At 35.2% G+C, this 25,640-nt stretch overlaps 1 protein-coding gene across 2 annotated transcripts; it reads right to left on the reverse strand.

Annotated features, from left to right (window-relative positions):
* Nucleotides 1-2,725: 2,725 nt before the first annotated feature.
* Nucleotides 2,726-21,127, reverse strand: LOC123541071 (uncharacterized). Of its 2 annotated transcripts, none has more exons than XM_045326436.2 (6): nucleotides 20,803-21,127; nucleotides 12,597-12,766; nucleotides 7,778-7,878; nucleotides 7,043-7,159; nucleotides 6,636-6,767; nucleotides 2,726-4,474 (listed from the first exon to the last, which is right to left on the reverse strand). In XM_045326436.2, the coding sequence occupies exons 1-6, from the start codon at nucleotides 20,832-20,834 to the stop codon at nucleotides 4,163-4,165; spliced, it is 864 nt and encodes a 287-aa protein (XP_045182371.2). In that variant the 5' UTR covers nucleotides 20,835-21,127; the 3' UTR covers nucleotides 2,726-4,162. The 2 variants fall into 2 exon arrangements, with proteins under 2 accessions (XP_045182371.2, XP_053382982.1); XM_053527007.1 differs by lacking the exon at nucleotides 20,803-21,127 and adding an exon at nucleotides 15,530-15,639.
* Nucleotides 21,128-25,640: the final 4,513 nt, after the last annotated feature.

Here is a 25,640-nt window from a genome sequence, read left to right on the forward strand (position 1 = left end):
ATATATGAATGTATAGCTAGTGACGAATTAATCACTCAGTAGAAAGTTCAAAATATAACCCTGAGTTTTAGTTTTCATGAATTGTTCAATAAAATGGTGCCATTATTCATAAGTCTCAGAAATATGTTTTAAAAAACACACGCCTCCAGAAATATTTCTTGTTTTTTTTGTGTTTTTTTTCGAAGACGTTTGAAAGTATTTTCAGTCTGTTGGAATTTAATATTTTGTTTATGTAAATAACAAGTAAAACAAGACGAAAAATTGAATTCCTGGTCTGCAAAATTTAGACTTTTTGACATTTTACCATAATGATCAGTTATCAAAGTGAATAATATGATTTATGTTTTTAACAAATGCTTAGAAGGCGAGTGTTTATAAAAGTTATAGTGTCATTTGGTAACTTTCAACCATTTGGTGATAAAATTAAATGTACGTAAAGAAATGTAACATTGACAGGTGTCCTACTTATATAAGTCCGTATTGTATATCATGCAGTTTATAATGTCATTCTAACGACAATCTGGAATATATTCAAAATCATTTAACATTGAACTATTGAAATAGCACACACTACTTACCATTTACGTCATTTTATCCAACGTAAGAAACTTCGTATTATTCCATGCGCGTAAATGAAAAGCCCGGATGAAGTTGAATCAGCTGACCAATAGTGTGAGCAGACAATACAGTCTTAATTGCATGCATTTATTCTCAAGGGATAAAGTTTTACTAATCACATACTTAACTTCAAGTAAGTATTCGTGCCGACACTCAGGCTGATTACCATAGTGCATCAATGTCCAAAATGCGTCGAAAAGTAGCATCAGATGCATTATACATCGTTGACGTGCACGACATCACACGGAGATGTAGAAATATGGTCGTGCATGATTTTGAAAACAAACTATAGTCTTGCTCGATAAAGCCGTGCAGGCTTCAAAATGAAATATAGTCTTGCAAGACATCACAATGAAAAAGTCGCACAATCATGTCATAGCAAAATAGAAAATATAGTTGTGCATGATATAGCAGTGCATGATATCACAATGAGTTACAGTAATATAGTCATGCATGGCACCAAAACAACATTACAACGAAATATGGTCGTGCATGACATTACTTCGAAATATGATCGTGCATGACATTAAATCGAAATATGTGCATGACATTAAATCGAAATATGGTCGTGCATGACATTACATCAAAATGAAGTCACACATGATATCACATCAAAATATAGTCGTGCATGACATAACGTCAAAATATAGTTCTTCTTAATTAAATATTGCCGTGCATGAAATTACACCAAAATATTGCCGTGCATGAAATTACACCAAAATATTGCAGTGCATCACAATGAAATAATTATAATAGTGCATGAATTATAAATGCAATGATCTATCAAGTCACAATAAAATACAGTAGTGCATCACTTCACACCATAGCATACATGTAATTGTGCGTTAAATTTTCCATAAAACTTGGTCGCTCAGTTAAAAGAAAGAATATATTTGAAATATTAAACAGTCACAAAAATGTCAAGTATTGAATTGGTCACCATAAGCTATTTTGTTTTACAAACGTACTCTGTTGTAATATAAAAATGTCAAAAGAATGTTATTTTTAAGAAACGATGCTTCAGTTGTTGACTCATTCTTTTCTTCATTTTGGAATCTATAACCAGGAGGTGTACATACCAACGTTACTTATTTACAACCTTGATCATCTGAGGCAGTATCTGCTTAAAATGTTTCACGTCGATCAGTGTGCAAACAAAGTAAAAGAAAATACGACCAATATTGATGCGAAACCTAACTTTCAATCTCACATACATACAGCAAAAAGATTCATTCTGATAATGAAAGTTTAAGACTCATGTGGATACAATACCTAAATCTCAACACTTCAAGAGGAACCCAAATCGGGTTATATGTGTTTATTACTCAAAACGACCAGCATTTTCTGGACTAATGAATTTTCTTAGAAAGCTCTGTGAGCAAATACATTTTCTTTTTAACCTGATCCATTTCACATCCAAACGGCGTTTTTCTATCTAGAAACAGACAGTAGTGTGTCGCCTCCGGCATTTAAAAAAAAAAATTCTTATGATAATACTATTAATAAGAAAGGCAAACTAGAGGCATAAAGACTATCTGTCGAACCTTTGCAATAAATAGTAGCAATGGATATTTCCCGCGTTTTTGTAAAAGTTACCTTTCTTGACAAAATTGGCAGTCATTTTGGAAGTCAACACCCCAGATATGTAATGGAGTTACAAAATGAGCAAACAATATTATGTATCAGATGTTTTTATCATAAGACAGAAAATCACGGAATTTTGAGAAATGCTTGCATAATCCAAATCAGATTATTTTTTGTCTTCCTTAACTGTATGAATAAGAAGTTTCTATCAATTATAGCATCAGTGTTATAACAGACAATATACAAAGTCGATACTTTGATTTCATATTTTATGCGTTTGGTTAGTTACAGTCTCACTGCGAAACCAGGGATCATGAGTTTGAGCCTCTGCTCCTCGAACTAAAATTGCTAACATTGCGATAAGAGTCCCGTGTACGAGTGCTTTACATTTGTTTAGTTAAAGAACCATGGAAGCTTCTGGAATTGGAGTCTTTTGTAAATCCTCCCACTAACCTTACTAGTCGTCTGGAGGAGTCGCCCATACGGGTTGCCGGTGGCGGCTATAAATAAGTTTACAAACAAATACAAATTTCATGGCAAGATATTTAGTAGACTTTGAGACAATTATAACAATGGTACAGCATGCTATTGTAATACAGAAAAAGTGAAAACTCCACAGGTCGATCAACACGACAAAAACGAAAATGTTGCAGGATCGGTTTGATTGAGCCTGTTCATGGATGATAGTAGAAATGCATGCTACCATCCAGGCCCTCTAGCCCCGGGATGAGCAGAACTCAACATTTACACATGAAGACAAAGATATATATTTGATAATTTTCATACACGCATAAGTAACACCTTTTGTAAATTGACACTGAAGTATTTTGGTAATGATCGGACCATGTTATGGCTAGTGGTAGCCAGGTGTTCATAAAACACGATAATTCTGCTCGTAAAGGTAGTTGATAGTAAATATGTAAGCGGCAATATCTAGCTACTGTGTTCGAGAGAAAGGCTTTCCCCGGTTTTACTAACATGTATAATTGAATCGTAATGTTTTCTAATGAAACCGTAATTGAACCTTTCTAATCCAAAATATGTTACTACTATCTACTTGATATATATACATTATTGTTTGAACTATACCAGGCCCCAAAGTAATTTCCCATAGTGTTACGTACAAATACATCAAATGAATGCAATGCTTTAACACAATGTTCTTCCAAATATCTTCTCTTAAGAAATCTAACTGAGAGAAACGCTAAAATCCATATTAAGTGATATGTAGACCTGCTTCTTTTCTTCTCACATCTGTCAGAATGAATAGAGTATTGTTGTCAAGTCCACTCTTTAAACAAATCCGCAGACAGTCATTTGCAAAAGAAATCATGATTTTTCAGCAATTGTTTTACCTCTTTCTCTTCTATAAAAGTTGGTTACTTTCAGAGGCTCTGGTTATCTATTTTCAAACAAATCTATCATGAAATGTGGGACCTCTTTTCTCCCGGATACACTTCCTTTAGAGGCAGGTAACTGTACCTTACTACCTATATGTACAGATGATTTCTGGTGGACCAGAATGGATTCTCATATCACAAGACACATTTATATGATATTGAAAAAACTGCAATTTTATAAACGGTTTCTTAACATATCCAGTCGAACTGGCCATCCTCAAATTCATATAATTATGATACTATACACTACAGAATGTCGATATTGCGTAGTTCCTAAAAATTTTTTCATAATTCTTGTATGCTTATACGGTGTACAATAAAACCAGAATTTACTATTTAGTTGTGCAGTATGAATCTACAGGCACAAGCAAAAACGATAATATTGACCGCGGCTACTGCTTTTGTCTATACCAAATTTCGTGGTGCATATCACAATATATAACACAGCTAAAAACCCACAATTATATAATTTGCCGAGTAACCCATAACTTCTGTAACACGACAATGTATATTTTCTAAAAAATGCTGAACATACTGTACAATTAAATATGGCAGGGTGTTTACAAATTGTCTAGTAATTTAAGTCTCTTTATGTCTTTGTACTGGTCTGGAATCTCCATCAAAGCTTGCAAAGCAATTGCCGCTTGTGGATTTCTCACTTCCGCTTTCGTTTTATGAAATTCTACAAACTGGAAATTGTCAAATTTTCTTGTAGGCAGTTTGTCATCAAAATCGTGCATGACTTCCCAAGGTCCATCGCCAACTCCTATAACTACTATTGAGAGAGGATAATTTGAAGCTTTTACTACAGCATTTACTGTCTCCTCTTCGCTTGTCACCTGACCATCGGCCACAATTACCAAAATGTGATACTGAAATTAGGAAAAGGAAAATACAAAAATGAAAATGGTTAAAGGTAGTGGATCCGTAATGATCATCGGCAATTTCCGTGTGCGGGTTCGGCATTTTTCGGCTGGTTGCTCGTATGCACTACACCAGCTGCCGGAGAAAGCCGAAATAGCATTAAATGATACGTAATCTCACGTAAATCGCCGATGATCTTCACGAGTCCATTACCATAATCATACTATTGAATGTTACAGAGATATAGATTAAACTGGTCTTATATATTCCCTGATGTATTTATATTTTAATCGCAAAAGGCGTAAACAGTAGTTTATCATTTTTTAATAACATGCTAAAATACAGCATTGAGACATATGGCCTAAATGGTTTAGATACAGGACTGAACCATACTTTCAACTCCTAAGGTGCAAATGCTGCTAAAATGTAAAACTATCAACAGCCAGCTCAAATAAAAGAAAAAAACACCCTAAATCTGAATGACCCACGAAAGACTGGCGTAATTTGTGCTGAAAGACTGGCGTAAATTGTGCTTACCATTTGCTATTATGCATGTAAAATATTGTGTTGTTTTTTTTCATAGCCAAAAAATAAGTTAAAAATAAAACATTTTCTTGAATGGGAAATAGAGCTACCTTATAAAAATGATAAAATATTAGTATATAATAACTTTTGTTTAGAATATTGCGTATTTACAATTGATTTGATATAAAAACGAAAGTCTGTCTCCAAATAGCAAGACGATTTCTATAAGTCCACGTGTTCGGTCCAAAGGTACAACATGATACTAATGTAATACAAAACAAAACTTCACACACGTTGAAGCTATGTATCAACTGAGTTAAATAAAGGCAAATGCATTGGTATCGTCATCTGAGACTAACCGAAATCAACATTTTCATAGAGAATGGAAATAATAACTAAATTCTTGCAAAACAAAACATAATTTAAAACGAAACAAACGTGCTGCAAGTTAGCGATTGATGCCAACACTTAAATGTCAACTACAAAACAATTGTGAGAAGTATTCAAACAAATAAAAGCATTTAATAAGGCGAGAAAAATGAACTGATCTAGAAATATTGAGGTACCTTGTTTTGCTGCAAATAAATATATCAAAGGAAAAAAATTACATGTAAATGTAATCTGCGCTGGAGGAGATTTATTGTCATTAGAAACAAGCTTGTATCAGACATACAAACATTTTATAATAGCTTTATACCTTATCCTTTCAGATCACGGAATGAATTCAATGCTGTTCCGCTTATGCAGATGTTAGGGGTGTTAGGGTGCTACACATTTCATTTCCCCCCGAAAATAGAATCAATCAAACAGAGTTGTTGTTGTTGTTGTTCGTTTTTAACTTAACTGTCTTCTGAACATACAACTGATCTTCTAACACACAGGACATAATTTTATTAAAATAGAAAAAGTGGGAACTCCATAGATCGCACAACACGACAAATATGTTATTGTTCAGGGTTTGATTTGTACTTTTCAACTGTCTAACAGCTCGTAGAAGCCAAAACTAAACTAGCAATCTCATCAAATCAAACACACAAGGACAAACCTTATTCCTTTTCAGTGTAACGCATACGTAATATATGCGGTTCCTGGAGACACTCCAGATTCAATCCGGTAATCTAATAGCCGTAATACAATTATTGCAGCTTGAAGCAAGAAGAAAACACAGTATTTATTTACTTTGTTCTGTCTAAAATTTACAACATTGCATAAGTCGGGGGAATTTTTTTTTTTCAGTTTAATTTATCTGTTTTAGACCCAGCTGGCTTGCAGAATTTTGAGAGTCGTTTAGAAGGGATGGATGTTTGCGAGATTTAATGCAAGTAGCCGAGGAAACCAGCCGATTACATGAAACAGCATACTGCATAAGTTATAATGACATTGGGCTGAGATCATTACGCGTAATGGCTCATTACGCAAGCCATGATAAGTTATAAAAAATAAGTCCAGTTGATGACTGAGCAGTCATTATTGAGAGTGCCAATATGATCGTAGTATGACTATTTTATTCATTGATATCTTATTCTGTAAGTTTTATAGTATTACAAGTTAGACGAATCATTCGAACACTTTTCAAAAAGTGTTGCCTTATGAAGAAAAAATATACAAAACTGAATTTAATTCAAAGCAAGAAATGAAAATTACCTGTTTTTCTTTTTTCACAATATCAATAGCTTCTTCAATGATCGGTGCAAAGTTTGTTGGTCCACCTAGTTTAATATTTGGTGTGACTTCATTATAAACATCTAACACCTCTGCAAAACCGTCACATAGCCCCTGTGGAATAAACATTATATATATTATTCTGACAGACTTCTGACTTGACATTCTATTTAGTTTTGAGCTATACCTTTAACAGACACGGATCAGTTTTACATTAATGACCTTTTGTTTTTAACTCATTGTTTCCAGAAAGTTAATCTTGCACACGGAGTAGTTTTAGGACCTTTATTTTTTCCAGTAGGTAGAGCAGGCTCTTAAATTAATGATTGCAAGAATGGAAACTTAAACAATAGAAAGAGTACAGCAGATACCAGCAAAATATTGACTACCTCAGTCTTTAGTGGGAATATCCCTTTATCTTTGACACGCCTGTCACCAAAACCATAAGCTGGGATGATTCCATCATCGTCCAGGGGTTCTAATGTCTCTCCTAGTGTACATATCACCTGTACATGTGATAAATAAAATAGTTTATGTGTGTAGTGGAAGCATATTTATTCTCTCTTTTTTTCTTAAACATTCATTACAGGAAAAATCCAGGGGTTCTAATGTCTCTCCTAGCATACGGATCACCTGTACATGTGATAAGTAGAATAGTTTAAGTGTGTAGTGGAAGAGTATTTATAATCTTTTTCTTAAAACATTCATTATAACCGCTTTGTTCATTTTTCGGTGCATTATGTGACGTTCAATAAGACATGCACCGGTAATAATTTTAAGGATGCCTTATATTTCGTCAAACTTAACGGGTGGTCACAGTGTTTATTCGAAACAGTACGTTTAATTTTTAGATTTTTTTTGGGGAGTGTTTTATATTTACTTTCTTATCATGCTTATCAGCGGTTTGTACGGCCTTTGTCGCGGTCGAAAATTGATAGAGTGGTCGGACTTCATGTTGTTCAACTCGTTAACTTTCTTTGAAATCTATCTATTTTTGATAAATGGCAGAAGGCCATAGAGAATTTGATAGTATCGACGCGTATTGCAACACATACAGTTTACAGGAATGTTATCTACCATGAAAAGCTCACTAAATCCACATGTTTAAATAAAAGTCTACAAACCTCTTGGTAGGGATTAACTATGTCTTTTGAAATCTCGTGGAGACTGTAACCACCAAATGTCGTCTGTCCTTGTAACTTATTGCTTAATGTATAATCAATACCTGTAATGTAGTTGTTATTTACAATTATATCAGCTTGATTGTAAAATATCTTTTACATAAAATAGCAGATCAAATTTGGTAGCTCTCTTTCTTTGCATTAGTGCGATGCCAAACAAAACGTCGACGTGACGCCAATATTGTCGTGTTTTCAATACAAATATGCATGTTTTTTCCCATTAGAAATACTTTTGTCACATGTTTGACATAGAAATGAAATAAAGCCGTTACATAATTTTGGTACTACCCTGGTGTACTGGCTGACGTCGTTTAAGTAAAGACGTTGGTTGAACTACTTTTGTGAAGAATGGTACATAAAGAAAACTTTTTTATGTATAAGCAGGGATAAAAATATTATTACATTAGTGTCTTTCCATACTGAATTCATAAAACATGTTGAATTAAATTGATTAAGCCTCTCATTTATGATCTTATTCAACGCGTTTTATTAAATTCCGTATGAAAAGACACTCATGTAATATTCTTTTTGTACTGTAAACGATATTTTAACAACAACAACAACAAGAAAATACCAAAAACATAATCACCTGTGCATAAATGTATGATAAAAGAATACAAAAAATACACTTTCAGACTTTATTGCGTCACTTTCAGACTTTATTGCCCTGCTACATTGAATAATCACCAAGTATAAGACTACAGGTGCCTTCACTTTCAGACTTTATTGCCTTTCTACAATGAATGCTCATCAAGTATAACACTACAGTTGCCCTCACTTTCAGACGTTATTGCATTTCTACAATGAATGCTCACCAAGTATAACACTACAGGTGCCTTCACATTCAGACTTTATTGCATTTCTACATTGAATAATCACCAAGTATAAGACTGCAGGTGCCCTCACTTTCAGACGTTATTGCCTTTCTACAATGAATGCTCATCAAGTATAACACTACAGTTGCCCTCACTTTCAGACGTTATTGCATTTCTACAATGAATGCTCACCAAGTATAACACTACAGTTGCCCTCACTTTCAGACGTTATTGCATTTCTACAATGAATGCTCACCAAGTATAACACTACAGGTGCCTTCACTTTCAGACGTTATTGCATTTCTACAATGAATACTCACCAAGTATAACACTACAGTTGCCCTCACTTTCAGACGCTATTGCATTTCTACAATGAATGCTCACCAAGTATAAGACTACAGGTGCCGTCACTTTCAGACGTTATTGCCTTTCTACAATGAATGCTCACCAAGTATAACACTACAGGTGCCTTCACTTTCAGACTTTATTGCCTTTCTACAATGAATGCTCACCAAGTATATAAAACTACAGTTTCCTTCACTTCAGACTTTATTGCCTTTCTACATTGAATGCTCACCAAGTATAACACTACAGGTGCCTTCACTTTCAGACGTTATTGCATTTCTACAATGAATGCTCACCACGTATAACACTACAGGTGCCTTCACTTTCAGACTTTATTGCCTTTCTACAATGAATGCTCACCACGTATAACACTACAGGTGCCTTCACTTTCAGACTTTATTGCCTTTCTACAATGAATGCTCACCACGTATAACACTACAGGTGCCTTCACTTTCAGACGTTATTGCATTTCTACATTGAATACTCACCACGTATAAGACTGCAGGTGCCTTCACTTTCAGACTTTATTGCCTTTCTACAATGAATGCTCACCACGTATAACACTACAGGTGCCTTCACTTTCAGACGCTATTGCCTTTCTACATTGAATGCTCACCAAGTATAACACTACAGGTGCCTTCACTTTCAGACTTTATTGCCTTTCTACAATGAATGCTCACCAAGTATAACACTACAGGTGCCTTCACTTTCAGACTTTATTGCCTTTCTACAATGAATGCTCACCAAGTATAACACTACAGGTGCCTTCACTTTCAGACGTTATTGCATTTCTACAATGAATACTCACCACGTATAACACTACAGGTGCCTTCACTTTCAGACGCTATTGCCTTTCTACAATGAATGCTCACCAAGTATAACACTACAGGTGCCTTCACTTTCAGACTTTATTGCCTTTCTACAATGAATGCTCACCAAGTATAACACTACAGGTGCCTTCACTTTCAGACTTTATTGCCTTTCTACAATGAATGCTCACCACGTATAACACTACAGGTGCCTTCACTTTCAGACTTTATTGCCTTTCTACATTGAATGCTCACCAAGTATAACACTACAGGTGCCTTCACTTTCAGACTTTATTGCCTTTCTACAATGAATACTCACCACGTATAACACTACAGGTGCCTTCACTTTCAGACGTTATTGCATTTCTACAATGAATACTCACCACGTATAACACTACAGGTGCCTTCACTTTCAGACGCTATTGCCTTTCTACAATGAATGCTCACCAAGTATAACACTACAGGTGCCTTCACTTTCAGACGTTATTGCATTTCTACAATGAATACTCACCACGTATAACACTACAGGTGCCTTCACTTTCAGACGCTATTGCCTTTCTACAATGAATGCTCACCAAGTATAACACTACAGGTGCCTTCACTTTCAGACTTTATTGCCTTTCTACATTGAATGCTCACCAAGTATAACACTACAGGTGCCCTCACTTTCAGACTTTATTGCCTTTCTACAATGAATGCTCACCAAGTATAACACTACAGGTGCCTTCACTTTCAGACTTTATTGCCTTTCTACATTGAATGCTCACCAAGTATAACACTACAGGTGCCGTCACTTTCAGACGTTATTGCCTTTCTACATTGAATGCTCACCAAGTATAACACTACAGGTGCCTTCACTTTCAGACTTTATTGCCTTTCTACAATGAATGCTCACCACGTATAACACTACAGGTGCCTTCACTTTCAGACTTTATTGCCTTTCTACATTGAATGCTCACCAAGTATAACACTACAGGTGCCTTCACTTTCAGACTTTATTGCCTTTCTACAATGAATGCTCACCAAGTATAACACTACAGGTGCCTTCACTTTCAGACGCTATTGCCTTTCTACAATGAATGCTCACCAAGTATAACACTACAGGTGCCTTCACTTTCAGACTTTATTTCCTTTCTACAATGAATACTCACAAGTATAAGACTACAGTTTCCTTCACTTTCAGACTTTATTGCCTTGCTACGTTGAACACTCACCAAATGCAAGGCTACAGTTACCGACACTTTCATGCTTTGTCGCCTTGCTGCACTGAACATTCATCAAGTATAATGCTACAGTTGCCGTCTTTTATTGCCTACTGTATAAATGTTGAGTTTACTCAGCCCGTGGCTAGAGGGCATGGGCGGTAACATACATTTACAAACAGACTCAATCAAACCGAGTCTGCAACATTTTTGTCGTTTTTGATGACCTTTGTGTTTCAAGTTTTTTCTATTTAAAACGGAACTGTTTAATAATTAAATTGAACGTTCTCCATGATCCCAAATGAGCAGAAAATAAAACAACATTGATAAGGCCGCATTTGTCAATACTTTCATGATTTATTGCCTTCCTGCATTGAGTACTCACAAACGATCAGGCTAGAGTGTTCACATCTTCATGCTTTAATATTATCTTGCTGGATTGAATACTGGCCGAATGTAAGGCCACAGTGGTTATAACATCTTCATGTTTTATCGCTTTGCTGCTTTCAATACTCCACAAATACTCACCTCATTAAGACCACAGCTGTCGATACCTTGCCTATAACTAAAAATTATTAATTTCAAAATATATTTCGCAGTTATCTGCAATGAAAAGGCCACAGTTGTCGTCACCATCATGTTTTATTTTCCTTGCTGCCTTGAGTACTCACTAGATATAAAATTGAAGCTGTCGACACATTGATGCTTTATCGCCTTGTTGTTGTGAACACTCGCCCGATAAGAGACAACAGTAGTTAATACCTTTGTGTTTTATTGCCTTGCTGCCTTAAAAATACATCACAGTTGTCGGCAACTTCATGTTTTATTATCTAGCTGCCTTGAGTACTCAACAAAAATAAGCGCATATTTGTTCCTATACCTTGATGCTTAACCGCCTCGCCACACCTTGATATTTCATATCGGCATGCTATATTGTATATTCTACAAATATAAGGTTGCAGTGGTCCACAAAAACGGCGTTTAACCCAAAACAAACAAACAAACAAACAAACAAACAAACACATTCATTTGTTTCCTTGCTGTATTGAATACCCTAAAGGCATAAGGATGTCGTTGCTGACATCTGCGTGCTGTATCACCTTAATGCATTGAATACTCACCAAATATAAGGCCACAATTGTCGACATCTTCATGCTTTATTGCCTTGCTTCCTTGAATAATCATCAGATATAAACCGACAGCTGCCTATACCTTCATACTTTATCGCCTTAATGCATTGTATACTCACCAAATATAAGTCCACGGTTATAAACAACTTCAGATTTTATTGCCTTGCTGCTTTTGAATTTGATACCTACTTGTTTTATTTCCTTTCTGCCTTGAAAACACACATTTTTAAGGTGGCAGTTGTCGACAACTTCATGTTTTATTGCATAGCTGTCTTGAATACTCAACAAAAATAAGCGCATATTTGTACGCATACCTTGATGTTTTATTGCCTTGCTGTATTGTATTATCTACAAATGTCCACACTTTCATTTTTTCTTTGGTGTATTGAATACCCAACAGGCATAAGGATATCGTTGCTGACATATGCGAGCTTTATCACCTTGCTGCATTGAATACTCACCAAATATAAGGCCACAATTGTCGACACCTTCATGCTTTATTGCCTTGCTGACAGCTTCCAGACTTTCAAAACGATCGATGTTTGATGCAAATACGGGTTCACCACTAGTCGAGACAGAATCGCTGTAGAACATGCTCGAGTCCGCTCTCTCTGGACTTGTTGGTCGAGCACTGAATAAACAAAGCTCATAGTGTTAGTTTATCAGCATAAATATATACAATGCTGTAGGGTTCTTTTTAAGGGTGCTGCATTCTTGGGGTGTTGTTTCTCCTGTTGTAGCATAGCACATCCCACGTCTACTTACCATCCGGCAGCATGTGAGCAAAATTTGAATTTGTGAGTATGTGAGCAAAATTTGAATTTGTGATGTAAACGACATATTGATTAAGATTTAATCAACGTTGAGATGTTGCAATCTTAAAGTAATATGTGATGAAAATAAGATATATTGCATAACTATGTATATCAGTTCTTAAAGATAATTCACTACAGACTCGACTTAGCCCGAGACGTACTGTCAAGAAACTACGACAGACCGCTGATATGTAAAGGTGTTTTTATCACACATATATTTTTTTCTGTTTGATATTTCTTATTGAAGGCACCATTCACTTTTCTATTATACAGATGAAGTCATATTTCTAAAACCTTTTGTTAATGTTTTAATGCAAAGTTAGCATAAAGCATCCATGTTACCTCCGACAAGCTATTAGCACGAATTGTTAAGTACCGAATGTCTAAGCAACTAATCGTCACGTTTGTATCCAAATTATCTAAATTGATTCCAAGAGAGAGCATGAATATTATTCAAGTGTTCCATTTAATGTCTTTCTATTAGGAATGAAATTTTATATACATCTATTGATTCTACAAGTGGCGTCTTATTTTCACAATCTTGATAGGTATCTTGGAAACTCCAACAGTGTTACTTCCCCTTATCGATACTGTAGAAGGCAAGTATCTTAAGGCTGCAAGGTTGTTCAATTTAAAGTGGTTTTTGTGTGTGTATATAATTGTTATATACATACTTCCCTCTTTGACGAATAAGGAAACTTCTGTGCATGCCTTACAAAACTTGGCATATGTGGCCAAAAGATTATATAACTATACTGGCCGTAAAGCACCATATAAAGGCCTCTCTTGAATGGCAGAAATCATCGCTGAAATTAATACCACACAATTTGTTCGTTTTATTAGGAAATAAAGTCTGATGGAACGCAAATACTTTTTAGTAGACATTACACCTCTTGCACAGGTAAAATGCAATCATCATGTTGACGTTGTTTAGCAATATACACAAATAACACAAATTGTGCGCGATCATGTACACGTGCAACTGGTCAAAATGACGTCATCCATAATTTACGCTTCCGGTTTATGTTTGCACATAGCTTAATTACGCTAACGCTTCCTTAGTCTTACCTTAGTTTTTTCGTAAATTATACCTTAACTTACGATGCCAATAGGTTTTTGATATAATGAAGTCGATACATCAATAGAAAGGCATCTTTATAACCTTAAGACTTATGTATAAAAAAAGAAAAGTCGGCATGGTTTACACATACATAAATACTAAAAAAAATAATTTATTCCCATAATTGATAAGCGCCTCGTCAACTTTGATCGTTGCAGTCATTAATTCAAAGAGAAAATATCATATTACCTGAAAAAAGAAAAAAACTATCACAAGCGCAGAAAAAGAAAATCGCGCTGTTGAGCAAGTGATATTAAATTACTGATCATATCACATGCGCAGAAAACCAAATAACGTTATTAAATCACTGGGGAATATGATATATTATTCAAGTTAAACTAATGGGAACTTTGCATGTGACATTTATGTGAGGTATTATAAAATACATTAAACGGTGTCCTCCCACTTAGCTCAATAGGGAAAGCGCAGATCTATGGATCGTTCGATTCCTTGGTGGGGCGTATGTTCTCCGTGAAGATTTGAGAAAAAGACATTGTGTCTGAAATCATTCGTCCTCCAGCTCTGATTCATGTGGAGTAGTTGGCAGTTACTTGCGGAAAACAGGTTAGCATTGGTACAAAATTCAGGAACATTGGTTAGATTAGCTGCCTGCCGTTACATGTCTGAACTCCTGCTGAAAAACGGTGTTTAACACAAAAGAAAACAAAAAAACCCAAATCAATTAAACAGTAAACGCATTTTGACATTCACGATATTTGCGACAGTACAACGTTTTTACCTCTGTAAGTTTATACAATATAAAGATATATACATGATTTTTTGTATAATTTCAAAGGCAAAGAACATATCTTTCTATCAATGTATCTTGCATACTATTCTGGTCGTTTATTAGAAATTTAGGAGTATCAGCTTATCAGTTACTTTCAGAACACGTACACGTCTCGTAATTTTAGAACACCTCTCGTAGTATCAAACTGATTAATGCCAATTAATGAAGAGAAATTTTACGTATTACTTTTTGGTTTAGTTTTATTTTATTTAAGTGATTACTTATTTATTATGTCTTTTACTCACTCGCGAGTCTATTCAAGAAAACTGCTACTGGTGTCATGTGAGAGAATGTGGTACATGAACTGACACTCTTTGTGCTATCTGTCCGACATCTTAACCGCCAGATCACCGCATCTATTTCGTTTTATTTCATTTACGGTAGTTAAAGTCAATTTTGCACTCATTAAAAAACAGAAACCGTGTCGAACCTATTTGGTTATTGTTTGACTGTAGGAGCCTAATATAAATAATATTATCTTTTATCTTTTTCGAAGCGGTCTCAAAATTTTTAATTATTTGTAAGGTTTATGAGTTAGTTCATTCCAAATGTATTTCTTTGTTCATTGAAGTTATTATTTGCAAATTTAAACTGATAGTATCATCATAAATATATGAAATGGAAATTATCGAATAAAATGCAAAATACAAGTGCATACACAACACTTACCTTATACAATGTATATCATATGCGCCAGCAGAACATTCAAGATCAAAGTCCACAAAACAAATGAAAGAACAATTTAAATAAATTATTTTTGACATATTGCAGGCTAATTTGAAATGTGCATGTAGAAATTCCCCTGAGACGAAAGTCGCACATGTTATTGCAGTGCGTTCTTTGGTTCAATTTGCAGCGCATAGCTTTATAGGTATATGTTTTATGTATCAAAAGATGCCTGTTAAATTAAAAAGAGTTTAAAGTTGAGATATAAATAAGAGAAATTCACGGATTTGCAAAACTGCTTATTGTCTCTAAGGTAAGAAAGAAATTAAGCGGGTATCATCAAAGAGTTAGTCAGTGAATGGCTCCATTTAAATAATTTACAAGTAAAATCAGGCAGGACATTTCCAAGTCACATGCCCTAAATGTACTCCCAAATGGCACAAACGTGAATCGGCTAGAGATTTTTGTTCAACATGTAATTTATGTAATATATTAAGATTCACTGATCGATAAACATTCTCCTTTCCAAACAAAACATTCATACTTCGGAGCCTACTGTCCCTTGTTCACACACGAACTTGATGAGGGCAAACTTTCAAAATGTCCGAAATGCAAACCTACAATCACTCGTCAAATACACAGAGTTCAATGTGCTAAATAATCTTTTTACACAGACTCGGATGAATTACACCACTTTAAAGAAAAAGGCATACTGCCGTCATCCTGACAACCCAACCTCTGGAAAGAGATATTGACGATGTTGTTCGGCCCTCTGGCCATTTTTAACTCATACAAGCAGAAAAACGATCAGGTAGAATCCAATACTCTCAAACAGACTCATTATATCCATTCTCCCATTTATAAGAATGCAGTAGATGCGCATCTGGAGCGGCAATTAAATGAAAAAAACAACAACAACAAAAAAAAAAAAAAAAAAAAAAACAACAAAAAAACACAAAAACATAAAAAGTCTCTGAGTCTACAAACAGAAAAACAAATCTCGATCAGAAAAGAATGGCAGCATCATGTATCAGCATTTCTGCGACATTATTGACCAGACCAACATATACTGTTCCCGGCTCAAGGATAAAGCAAAAGGCACGGTTGTCGCTATATCCAAGTGGCAGCTAAGAAACACTTTTCCTTGACGGTGAGTTATCAAAGACAGATGTAAATAAAACGTCAGTGCATATTATGTGTATATACAGTCGTCATTGACTGCTTTTTCATTTCTTCACCAATTGGCGATTAGTAATGCTAGTCGTTTAGGGAAACAGAAGCTGTAACTGGAAGTTAGGTATGGCTGTCGTTTCTAAATAGAAGCTGTAACTTGGAGTTAGGCGTTGTTGCCATTTAAGTAAAGAGAAGCTGTAACTGGAAGTTAGGTATGGCTGTCGTTTCTAAATAGAAGCTGTAACTTGGAGTTAGGCGTTGTTGCCATTTAAGTAAAGAGAAGCTGCAACTGGAAGTTAGGTATGGCTGTCGTTTCTAAATAGAGGCTGTAACTTGGAGTTAGGCGTTGTTGTCATTTAAGTAAAGAGAAGATGTAACCGGAAGTTAGACGTTACTGTAATTTAAGTAAATAGAAGCTGTAACTGGAGACCAGGCGTTGTTGTCGTTTCTAAATAGAAGTTCTAACTTGGAGTAAGGAGCTGCTGTTATCTAAGTAAACAGAATCGTTTAAAGACAAAGAAGCTGCGACAGGGAGATACGCGTTGCCTAAAGGCTGTAACTAGGAGTAAGGTTTTTGCATCATATTGAGGATTGGCTTGTTGGCAACGTCTTGCGAATACATCAAATATGCCGAAGCCTAATGACGAAGTTACATGTTGACATCAAAGTATAACTCCAGAAACTTTTGCCGATATACTGGTAAAGGTTGGTTATACAATGTGAAGAATCAAGGGCAAGGTTTAGGCGCTGCTGACTCGGTGTTTGATTTCATTTCATTTCTAGTCTTTTGAGGCCATGGAGTCAATTCAATGTTGTTAAAGTTCCGGCTGAGTCAGATGTGTTTCACATTTCATTACCTCTTTATCATCAATAAAGACTCGATTGTTTTGTTTGGTTGCGTTCAGTGCTTCCAAAGCATTTTCTTGTAGATGTGATCCAGTCTCATACGGAGATGGAAAAACGGGTCACCTGTGTGCGAATAACTTCGTAGAATAGGTCATTTCACACGGTACCAAACGAATCCCTTAGGAGTCACATTACACCGGCAGTGAATGATCTCAGAGATACGAAGTGCAGTACAGTACTGACCTACACCCTCAAGGTTCAACCTGATAATTTTGGACATGATAGGGGTCTAACGGCAGGGTAGAAATCTATGATCAAAATAATACTGTGTTATTTATTGAGTTAAAGACTCAAACTGGAGTACGTGTTCGCTGTTTCTTTCGGATATCGGGCAATAGTTTTGACTATTGGCCAGCAAGTCATTCAATAAGTGTATAACAGTACAATGTACCTCCACAAAATAAAATGGTTTATTTGGCGGAGACCAAGTCGTATGCACTAAAGATGTGGAAGTAATATGTGAGTCGTCGGGGTGTTGAAAAACCGTATTAGTTACAAAATTAACCAACTGTAATTAAAAGTTCAATGATTTAAGACAATTGACCTTACGCCAGTGTTGATTGACAGGTTCCAACTGACCAATCAGATAACAGAACTGATAAGCCTTGTTGTTAGCCGCCATTTTGTCTGTCAAACTTAGTGCCGGACTCGCCAGTCAAAGAATATAAATACCACCGAAAAATCGTCCAAAATGGTAAAAATGTGACGTTACGACACCTTTACATCAGATACAGGGAAGAGAGTGTAATACTAGAGCGCTTCCCTTTTCCAAATCCACTCTCAGACCTCGAATATTGTCAACGATGTATCAGGCTCTGTGGACGTCCTCAAGAATAGTTGATCTTAAAAATCTTATAAGAGTGTTTAAAAGCAAAGCAATTCGACTTAGCACTCATTGTGTTATAATGTTTTAATTATTTCATTTAAATCAGTGTAAAATTCTATGAAAATTAACTTTCTTATTTAACAAAAGTGCCTAGTATTCTTTATTCAATAGTAAAAATATTCCATCAGTTACCAGAGTAACTGGTATGTACTGATAAAACACAAGTATTTGATGTCCTATATTATTTGAATGGTAACGTGTAAATATTATGCCTTAATGTACCAGAAACATGATTTATGCATTTTTTAAGGTTTACATCAATCTCCCACTGGTGTATGTTAAGTCATACCTGGGTGATAATACAACAAATAATAAACATGATAAAAAACTATGATTAATATAAGATTTTTTTTAATGAGTCTAATCAACAATTTTCCAGGTGCTCAAAGTTTTGACTTAGCACTCGGTGTGTTCTTTCGTTCTAAATTTCATTTTAATAGACAGCGTAAACTTCGTCTAAAATTCCAGAAAAAATAGCATATTTCGTATAAAGAAGATATGTTCTTAAACAAAAAATTATACATTCATTCTGTATACTTTATAAAGAAATTTGGTAGGCTCAAACATTGTTTTAAGCTGCGATGCGCCGGTATATGTCTTGAAATATGAGTATGGACTATATCATCGCCTTGGACTATATCTTATTTATTTATCATTTACACGTTTTAATTCTAATAATAGAACTTTCTTTACTTATACTTAAAACACATCATGTCTAAGTATTAGACATTAAATGCTATGTATCTGAATAATGTTGAACAATGATATGAGCATCTTAAATGAGTTCCGGTATTTCGAAATCCGACGTTTCTTAAATAACACAAGTGACAATTTTTACATGTAAATTACCTTATTTAATTTATCTAATTATTTTGAAATAGGATTCAGAATCCACAGTCTGATTTCAACCTTAATTAATAAAAATCAATGTTCTAGTCTGCTTAATATAGTCATACCCTACATGATTTCCGGGAGATCGAAATTTGACGTTTCTACAATGAAAAAAAACAACGGACAATTAAAAAAACCCCCACAAAATCAGCTATAATGGTTTCAGAGATTTCCGTCTTTTTTACGTATTTTCCGCTCGGCCCCCTGCCTTGTTTAGTTTTCCTCATACTCGGGTGCAGTTCCCGGCTTTTAACAACAACGTATCGTTGTTTTTTGTAGAATTTATGTTTCGCTACAGAACATCCACTTATTAACGATTGTGTTTTGTCTTTTCACTTTAGAAATACGTGTGAATTGAGGTAGCGTACACCGAAATCAACTAGAATGTCCGGCAAAATATTTCTGCCGTCGCCATTTGATTCCTTTGTTTGTCGGGCCTAGCATGAATTGTTCCCCCTGACAACTGGTAGGCGTGGCTACAGGCTATCTGGCGTAAGGTCAATGGAATCAATTTTCTTATAGTTGACATTGTTTATTTTATTATAGATTTACTTATCATAGTTGTTATACTTAACGCGACAAATACTGCTTGTTTATATATTCATCAACGCGTAAAGTTTGTAATTCGAACTTACTAAATTTACCTTTTATTTTGTTTGCATTATATGATCACAGATGTTTCATGAAACTTTTCTTAAAGATAATACATGTAGTCATAGAAAAGTCGGCAAGTTTTCAACAATGTGAAATAATTTGCACCAATAGTTAGAAATTTTAAGTCGAAATCGGACGTTGGTCAGGAGTTAAAACAATGTTAATCTAGATGACCCGGCCTGGTCACTTGAATTTCTGAAATGCTTTCATAGTATTCGCTGTTTATACAGTACTGGGTATATCGGTGTCGTGTATCGGTTCTCTACACAAAATACATTAAAGAACTAGTCTGTTTATCAAAGAAGAGATAGGTTATGTTAACAGGAAAACAAAGAAGAATTTTACCGTGTTTTATCGTGTCAATTTAAACACGTTTCGCAAAATTACCTACTTTTGGCTATTCCGCCTAAAAAAGATTCCAGATTAGTAACCCTTCCTGGTATAATTCGAACGTGTTAGAATCGGGTCTTCGTGATTAGATTACTACGCATCTAAACTCAAAACCTTGTTTTATTTGCCAACAAAGCACGCAAAACTAAACCCTGTTTCCCAAATAAAAGTCCTCTTTTTTCATTCAGCCCTTAATACAAGATTGAAAATACGAAAACAGATGTATTCAGTGTTGCAATTGATGACACAATGCACTATTCAATGTACAAAGGTGAAAGGATCCATTAAAGACTAAACACTTGTTAGAACATTTTTCAAATACATGTAAAGATGGAATCAGCATACAATAGAAATCAATGGAAAGAAATAGTTTTACCTTGTTTTAGATGACTTTCCTTTTGATGACATTGTTTGTCAAGCTTAGTAAAGCACAAAATCTAGTCAAAGGTTCATTCATTCAGGAAGGTAACACTGAATTTACCTCAAGATATACAATAACACTTCAAACATTTAAAACGTAGTAGTTTCAACAACTTTCCACTCTGACACACTTTCACTTCAAATTTAAAACACATTACATTTGAATTCCTTGTAAGACATAGTTTACATAAATCACGTTTTTGTTTTACATTTTGCAATCGTAAACTTTTCTATGAAAAATATATGTTTAAACCCGCAGTCTATACGTGTGAAGAATTTTAAACCACCAATGAATACAATTTCAGGGTAGTAAACAAATCATGATCTATATTTAGGTCAGATCAATAATCAATATATTATTCTCATTCTATACAGGGTGATTTCCCGATGAATATAGACGTAGTAAATTGTCTATATATAAACTCTATCATTGTATTTTTACACATTTAACTGCTCCACTATTCGTAAAGGAATCAGCTGCAAAAATAAATGGACAAAATTGGTTGAAAGAATGATAAAGATAGGCTCTCCCGCCTTGACCCTTATTAAATTACATTTTGTTTACGCGCCATTTTTTTATTTTCTACCAATTTATCTTAGATAGCTTGAGAAATCAGTTCTACAGTTAACATTGAATTATTAGTATTATTACAGAGTCTGTTACTGATATATACGTTTCTTTCATGATACATGTTCTCGTTTGAAAAAAAAATGTATTGATGTAGTTAACATACGACTTTATTAATTAAGTTCAGCTATCAAGAAATGTAACTCTCCCATATACTACCGAGATGGCACTATTCGATTGAATTACCCTAGCTCAAATTAGCCTATAATTTTGGCACACAATTTTGCGCTTCAACTAATTTAATTGTGTTCGTATTTTATAAAAGGAAAATCACCATTTGTTCTACACTGTTTGATGATACTCTAACTTAAAAGAGTTTCCAAAAGAAAGAAAATGTAGCCGGATATAGAAACTATTTTGGACCTTTGAGATAATAGGGTCCATTTACGGTATCTGTAAAATAGAGCTAGGGAGCGTGAGAGGGTGTAGTTCAATTAATTATTTTCTCATGTACTGAGTCTACAAAATTTGCTCATTTACGTGGGTCTTCCTAAATATTTTATTTACCTTTACAATGGCAGTTTCTAAGTGTTGTGGCGCCGTACTTGCATTCTGTCTAGTCCTTTAGGATCATAGATTTCATTCAATGATTTCCGTCATAGAGAGTGTGAGGGATGTTTTTGCATTACCTGTCATGAGCGGACTGGGCCAAACCGAGTCGCAAGGTTTTGTTTAATTCCGTTCTATGTTTCAAACAGATGATTTGATAACACAGTCAAACCTGCTTAAGAGACCACCTGTATCAAGCAAAAACCTGTGTTATAAGACCATTAATTTTAGGTCTCTTTATAGTGAATTTCATATAAAACGAACCTGTATTAACAGACCACATGTCTTATAAGACTACATTTTTGCTCTCCCTTAAGTGATCTCTTAAAACAGGTTTCACTGTACATTAAGATGAGAATCAAGTTTAGTAGAGGGTACATCCGCAATAGCTGTCTTGTAAGTGTTGACTTGCTGTCATAACATTACCACAGCATTTGCATTTATCATTATTTATTTCTTGTCCTTTGGTATCATGGACTCCATTCAGTATAGCAAATTTAATCTTACGACAGCGTTAGTGAATGTGAGGTGTGTTTCTTTCATTACCTCTCATGAGCAGACACGGGCAGCTAGTTTTTATTTAGTTCCATTCTATGTTTCAAAGAAATGATATGACGATACTGTACATCAGTATGAAACACATTTTTAGCAGAGTGTACACCCAACGAATTCAAGAATAAAAATCAGTTTTTTTAAAAGTACAAATCAAACTAAAATGTCTGAATTCATAAGCTACACAACAGGCCCCGCTCTTGGAAGCGAGTATTGGAACCAGTCGTTGAAAAAATATTGTCATAATAGAGAAAATTTCTTTTTTCATCTAGATTCTTATTTTGCGTAAAATGTTCTCAGAAGGTATATACTCTTACAGCGCTACAATATTTTTGAAATGATTGTTTTCGCAAAATCAATTCTCTTAGGTTCTGCCTATTCTGATAAATATATACTACAGTCGTGTCAAATACATTATTTTCAGGGATAACTTTTACTTATACTGACCTGTAACTATTGTGAAATAGAAGGACTCAAGTGTGAGGTTTTGCGTAGAATTAAAACCAGCCAAACTCCCCAGTGGTATTTTTGGCATTGACCGTCCCTTGACAGTCTCCGTCGTGTTCTTTTATTTGTTTGTTTTTATCATATACTCACCTATACATATACTCCTGAAGAATCTATCTTTAAGGATGTGAATTTTCTTGGGACGTGGCTGTTTCTTTGGATTTTTGCCGCTCAGTTAAAAGTCATTTTGACGCAAATAAACTGAAATTCTTGCATAAAAACTACTTTTTTTCACTGGATCCGCCCATGTATCAACGGGAGCAAATCGTGACTCCTCCACGTGAAGTAAACTGAACCTCACGAAGAATATTGACTCCCATAAAAAAACGACCCCCGGTCATTTGGTCAAATTTAGTGATAACTCATGTATCTTAGGCCTAATTGCTGCATTTTATGCCCCCACTCGGGGGAGGAGGCATATAGATTTGCCTTTGTCCGTCCGTCCGTCCGTCCTTCTGTTTGACCATTAGCCCCAGATACCATCACTTGACACAGAGATCAGAGCATTCCGCAACGGGAAAAGGGATTCTATTTCTTGACGCTGTATCTTGGTGTATACATTTTTTTTTCAGGAAAATAACAACTCACAATACGTTCACAAAACACACCAGTGTCAATAATCCCTGCAAACTTCGGTATGAAGTAATTCTTCAGAAGAAAACTGCACAAGAAACTGCTAGCATAGAACTTAGTATTAATAGAAGTTGCAATACTTAGCAGTGGCAGTAAAGTACGGTAGCGGCAACAATAGAAAGTAGGAGTAGTAGTAGTAGTAGTGGCAGTGGTAGTGGCAGTTGCAGTAGCAGCAGCAGCAGCAGCAGCAGCAGCAGCAGCAGCAGAGGAATAAGTGACAGCAACAACAGCAGCAGGAGAAGAAGAGGTAGATGTACAAGACGTATTAGTGGAAGCAGGTATAGTAGTATCAGTAGTAGCAGTTGTATAGTAGTAATAGTAGAAGTAGTAGTAGTAGTAGAAGAAGAAGAAGAAGTACACGTAGTAATAGCAATAGAAGTAGCTACACCAGTAGTAGTAGTACAATCAAAATGTTAACTATTGGCAATGAGGGTATTAGAGTTGTAGATCTAGTAAAATTATCCGTTAGGTTTGGTGGGGATCACTTTTTAATAGATATTATCGTCGAAAGTCTTTTTAGGAGCCGGTGTTTTACACGGAAAGAGTAACTTTTTTAAATAGAATACTGTCCGGGAATCGATATTGTATGAGAGTTCGAATGTAATAATTTCGGCAGTGAGTATTTTACATGGAAGGAGTCACTTTTTCTATAGAATAATAACCGGGGTCGCTATTCTATATGAGATTTGAAGGGAGTCATCTTTAGGGAGTCAGCATTTTACTTGGAGGGGTCAGTTTTTCTATAGAATAATGACCGGGGGGCCGTTATTCTATACAGTTTTCAAAGGGAGTCAGTTTTTTATGGGAGTCAATATTTTACAGGAAAGGAGTCACATTTTCTATAGAATAATGACCGGGGGGTCATTATTCTATGGGGGTCGAAATACTTCATTACACCGGCAGCAGGCTAAAGGTTAATAGTGTATCATGTCTTTTTACAGTGCATTTACTCGAGTCAACAAGACGTGTGTCCTAATTGCAAGCGGGTCTGTCAACACCAGAACAGGCGCGTACTTACACTCAATTTTGTTTCAATGTCTGGTCCGTTTTTTTTCTGTCATGGTGTCCATTCAATATTACCTTAAGACAGATTTCTAGATTAAACATAATCTGCTGTTATTTTGTCTTTTAGGTCCTATGCTTCCAACAGATTTCTAATTTTAAAACATTTATTTTTCTGAGTTTCGGATATACATTGCGAAAGTCGTTATGTCCGCGTTTAAAGCCGAAATTGTTGAATATCAACACTATGCTAATTATTTAATGTTAACTTTAGATGCAGAAATCCGCGCTAAATTATAACTCGGCTAAATATATAAATTTTCAATCACTGTGTATGTTTCCGGATATTTATTCAACGCCCCTCATTACCTTAAAATTCTAATTCTCCAACAGATTTGACAACAAGCTATAGAACTGTCAGAAAATATAGATAGGTCAAATGCCCATCCTTTTTGGATCTTTTTTTCTTTTTCATTTTAGTAATAATCCATTGCAACGTTATATATGATGCAGGCATAATGGGGACTATCTGATATGTTATTTGGGCGATATCTTATTTGTTAGTTTTAAATAAAATAAGTAGTAAGTGGTGTTTGTCCCTAGCGCGTTTACTTCGTCATCGCACTTTGTCACATCTTTTTCAACCTTGAGCTGCATTGAGGAAGGTGTGCAGAAATCCAGACAATTTAAAATCAATACTTTTCTTTGTGTTAATGCATATTCCAAAACTATACTTCAAAATAATATTCATGAATACCTTGCCTTGAATATTCTATAATTCCGCTATTTCATAGATCGTTGGCACCTGAGATTAAAGATTTTTCTGGATTTAAAAGCGACTGAGTGGAGCTGTGGAGTAAGACTTCAATAATGTACATAGCGAATGAACCCACGTGATTTTCTATTGCAACAACGTTCAGTGG

This window comes from Mercenaria mercenaria, chromosome 16 (assembly GCF_021730395.1).
Source record: "Mercenaria mercenaria strain notata chromosome 16, MADL_Memer_1, whole genome shotgun sequence".
Classification (NCBI taxonomy): Eukaryota; Metazoa; Mollusca; class Bivalvia; order Venerida; family Veneridae; genus Mercenaria; species Mercenaria mercenaria.

Coding starts and splice junctions, on each gene's coding strand:
- LOC123541071 (XM_053527007.1), bottom strand. CDS start 15,624: ATGTCAAAAATAATTTATTTAAATTGTTCTTTCATTTGTTTTGTGGAC. Junction 7,160..7,777: donor TAGTTAATCCCTACCAAGAG/GTTTGTAGACTT, acceptor TCACATGTACAG/GTGATATGTACACTAGGAGA. Junction 6,768..7,042: donor TATTCCCACTAAAGACTGAG/GTAGTCAATATT, acceptor TTTATTCCACAG/GGGCTATGTGACGGTTTTGC.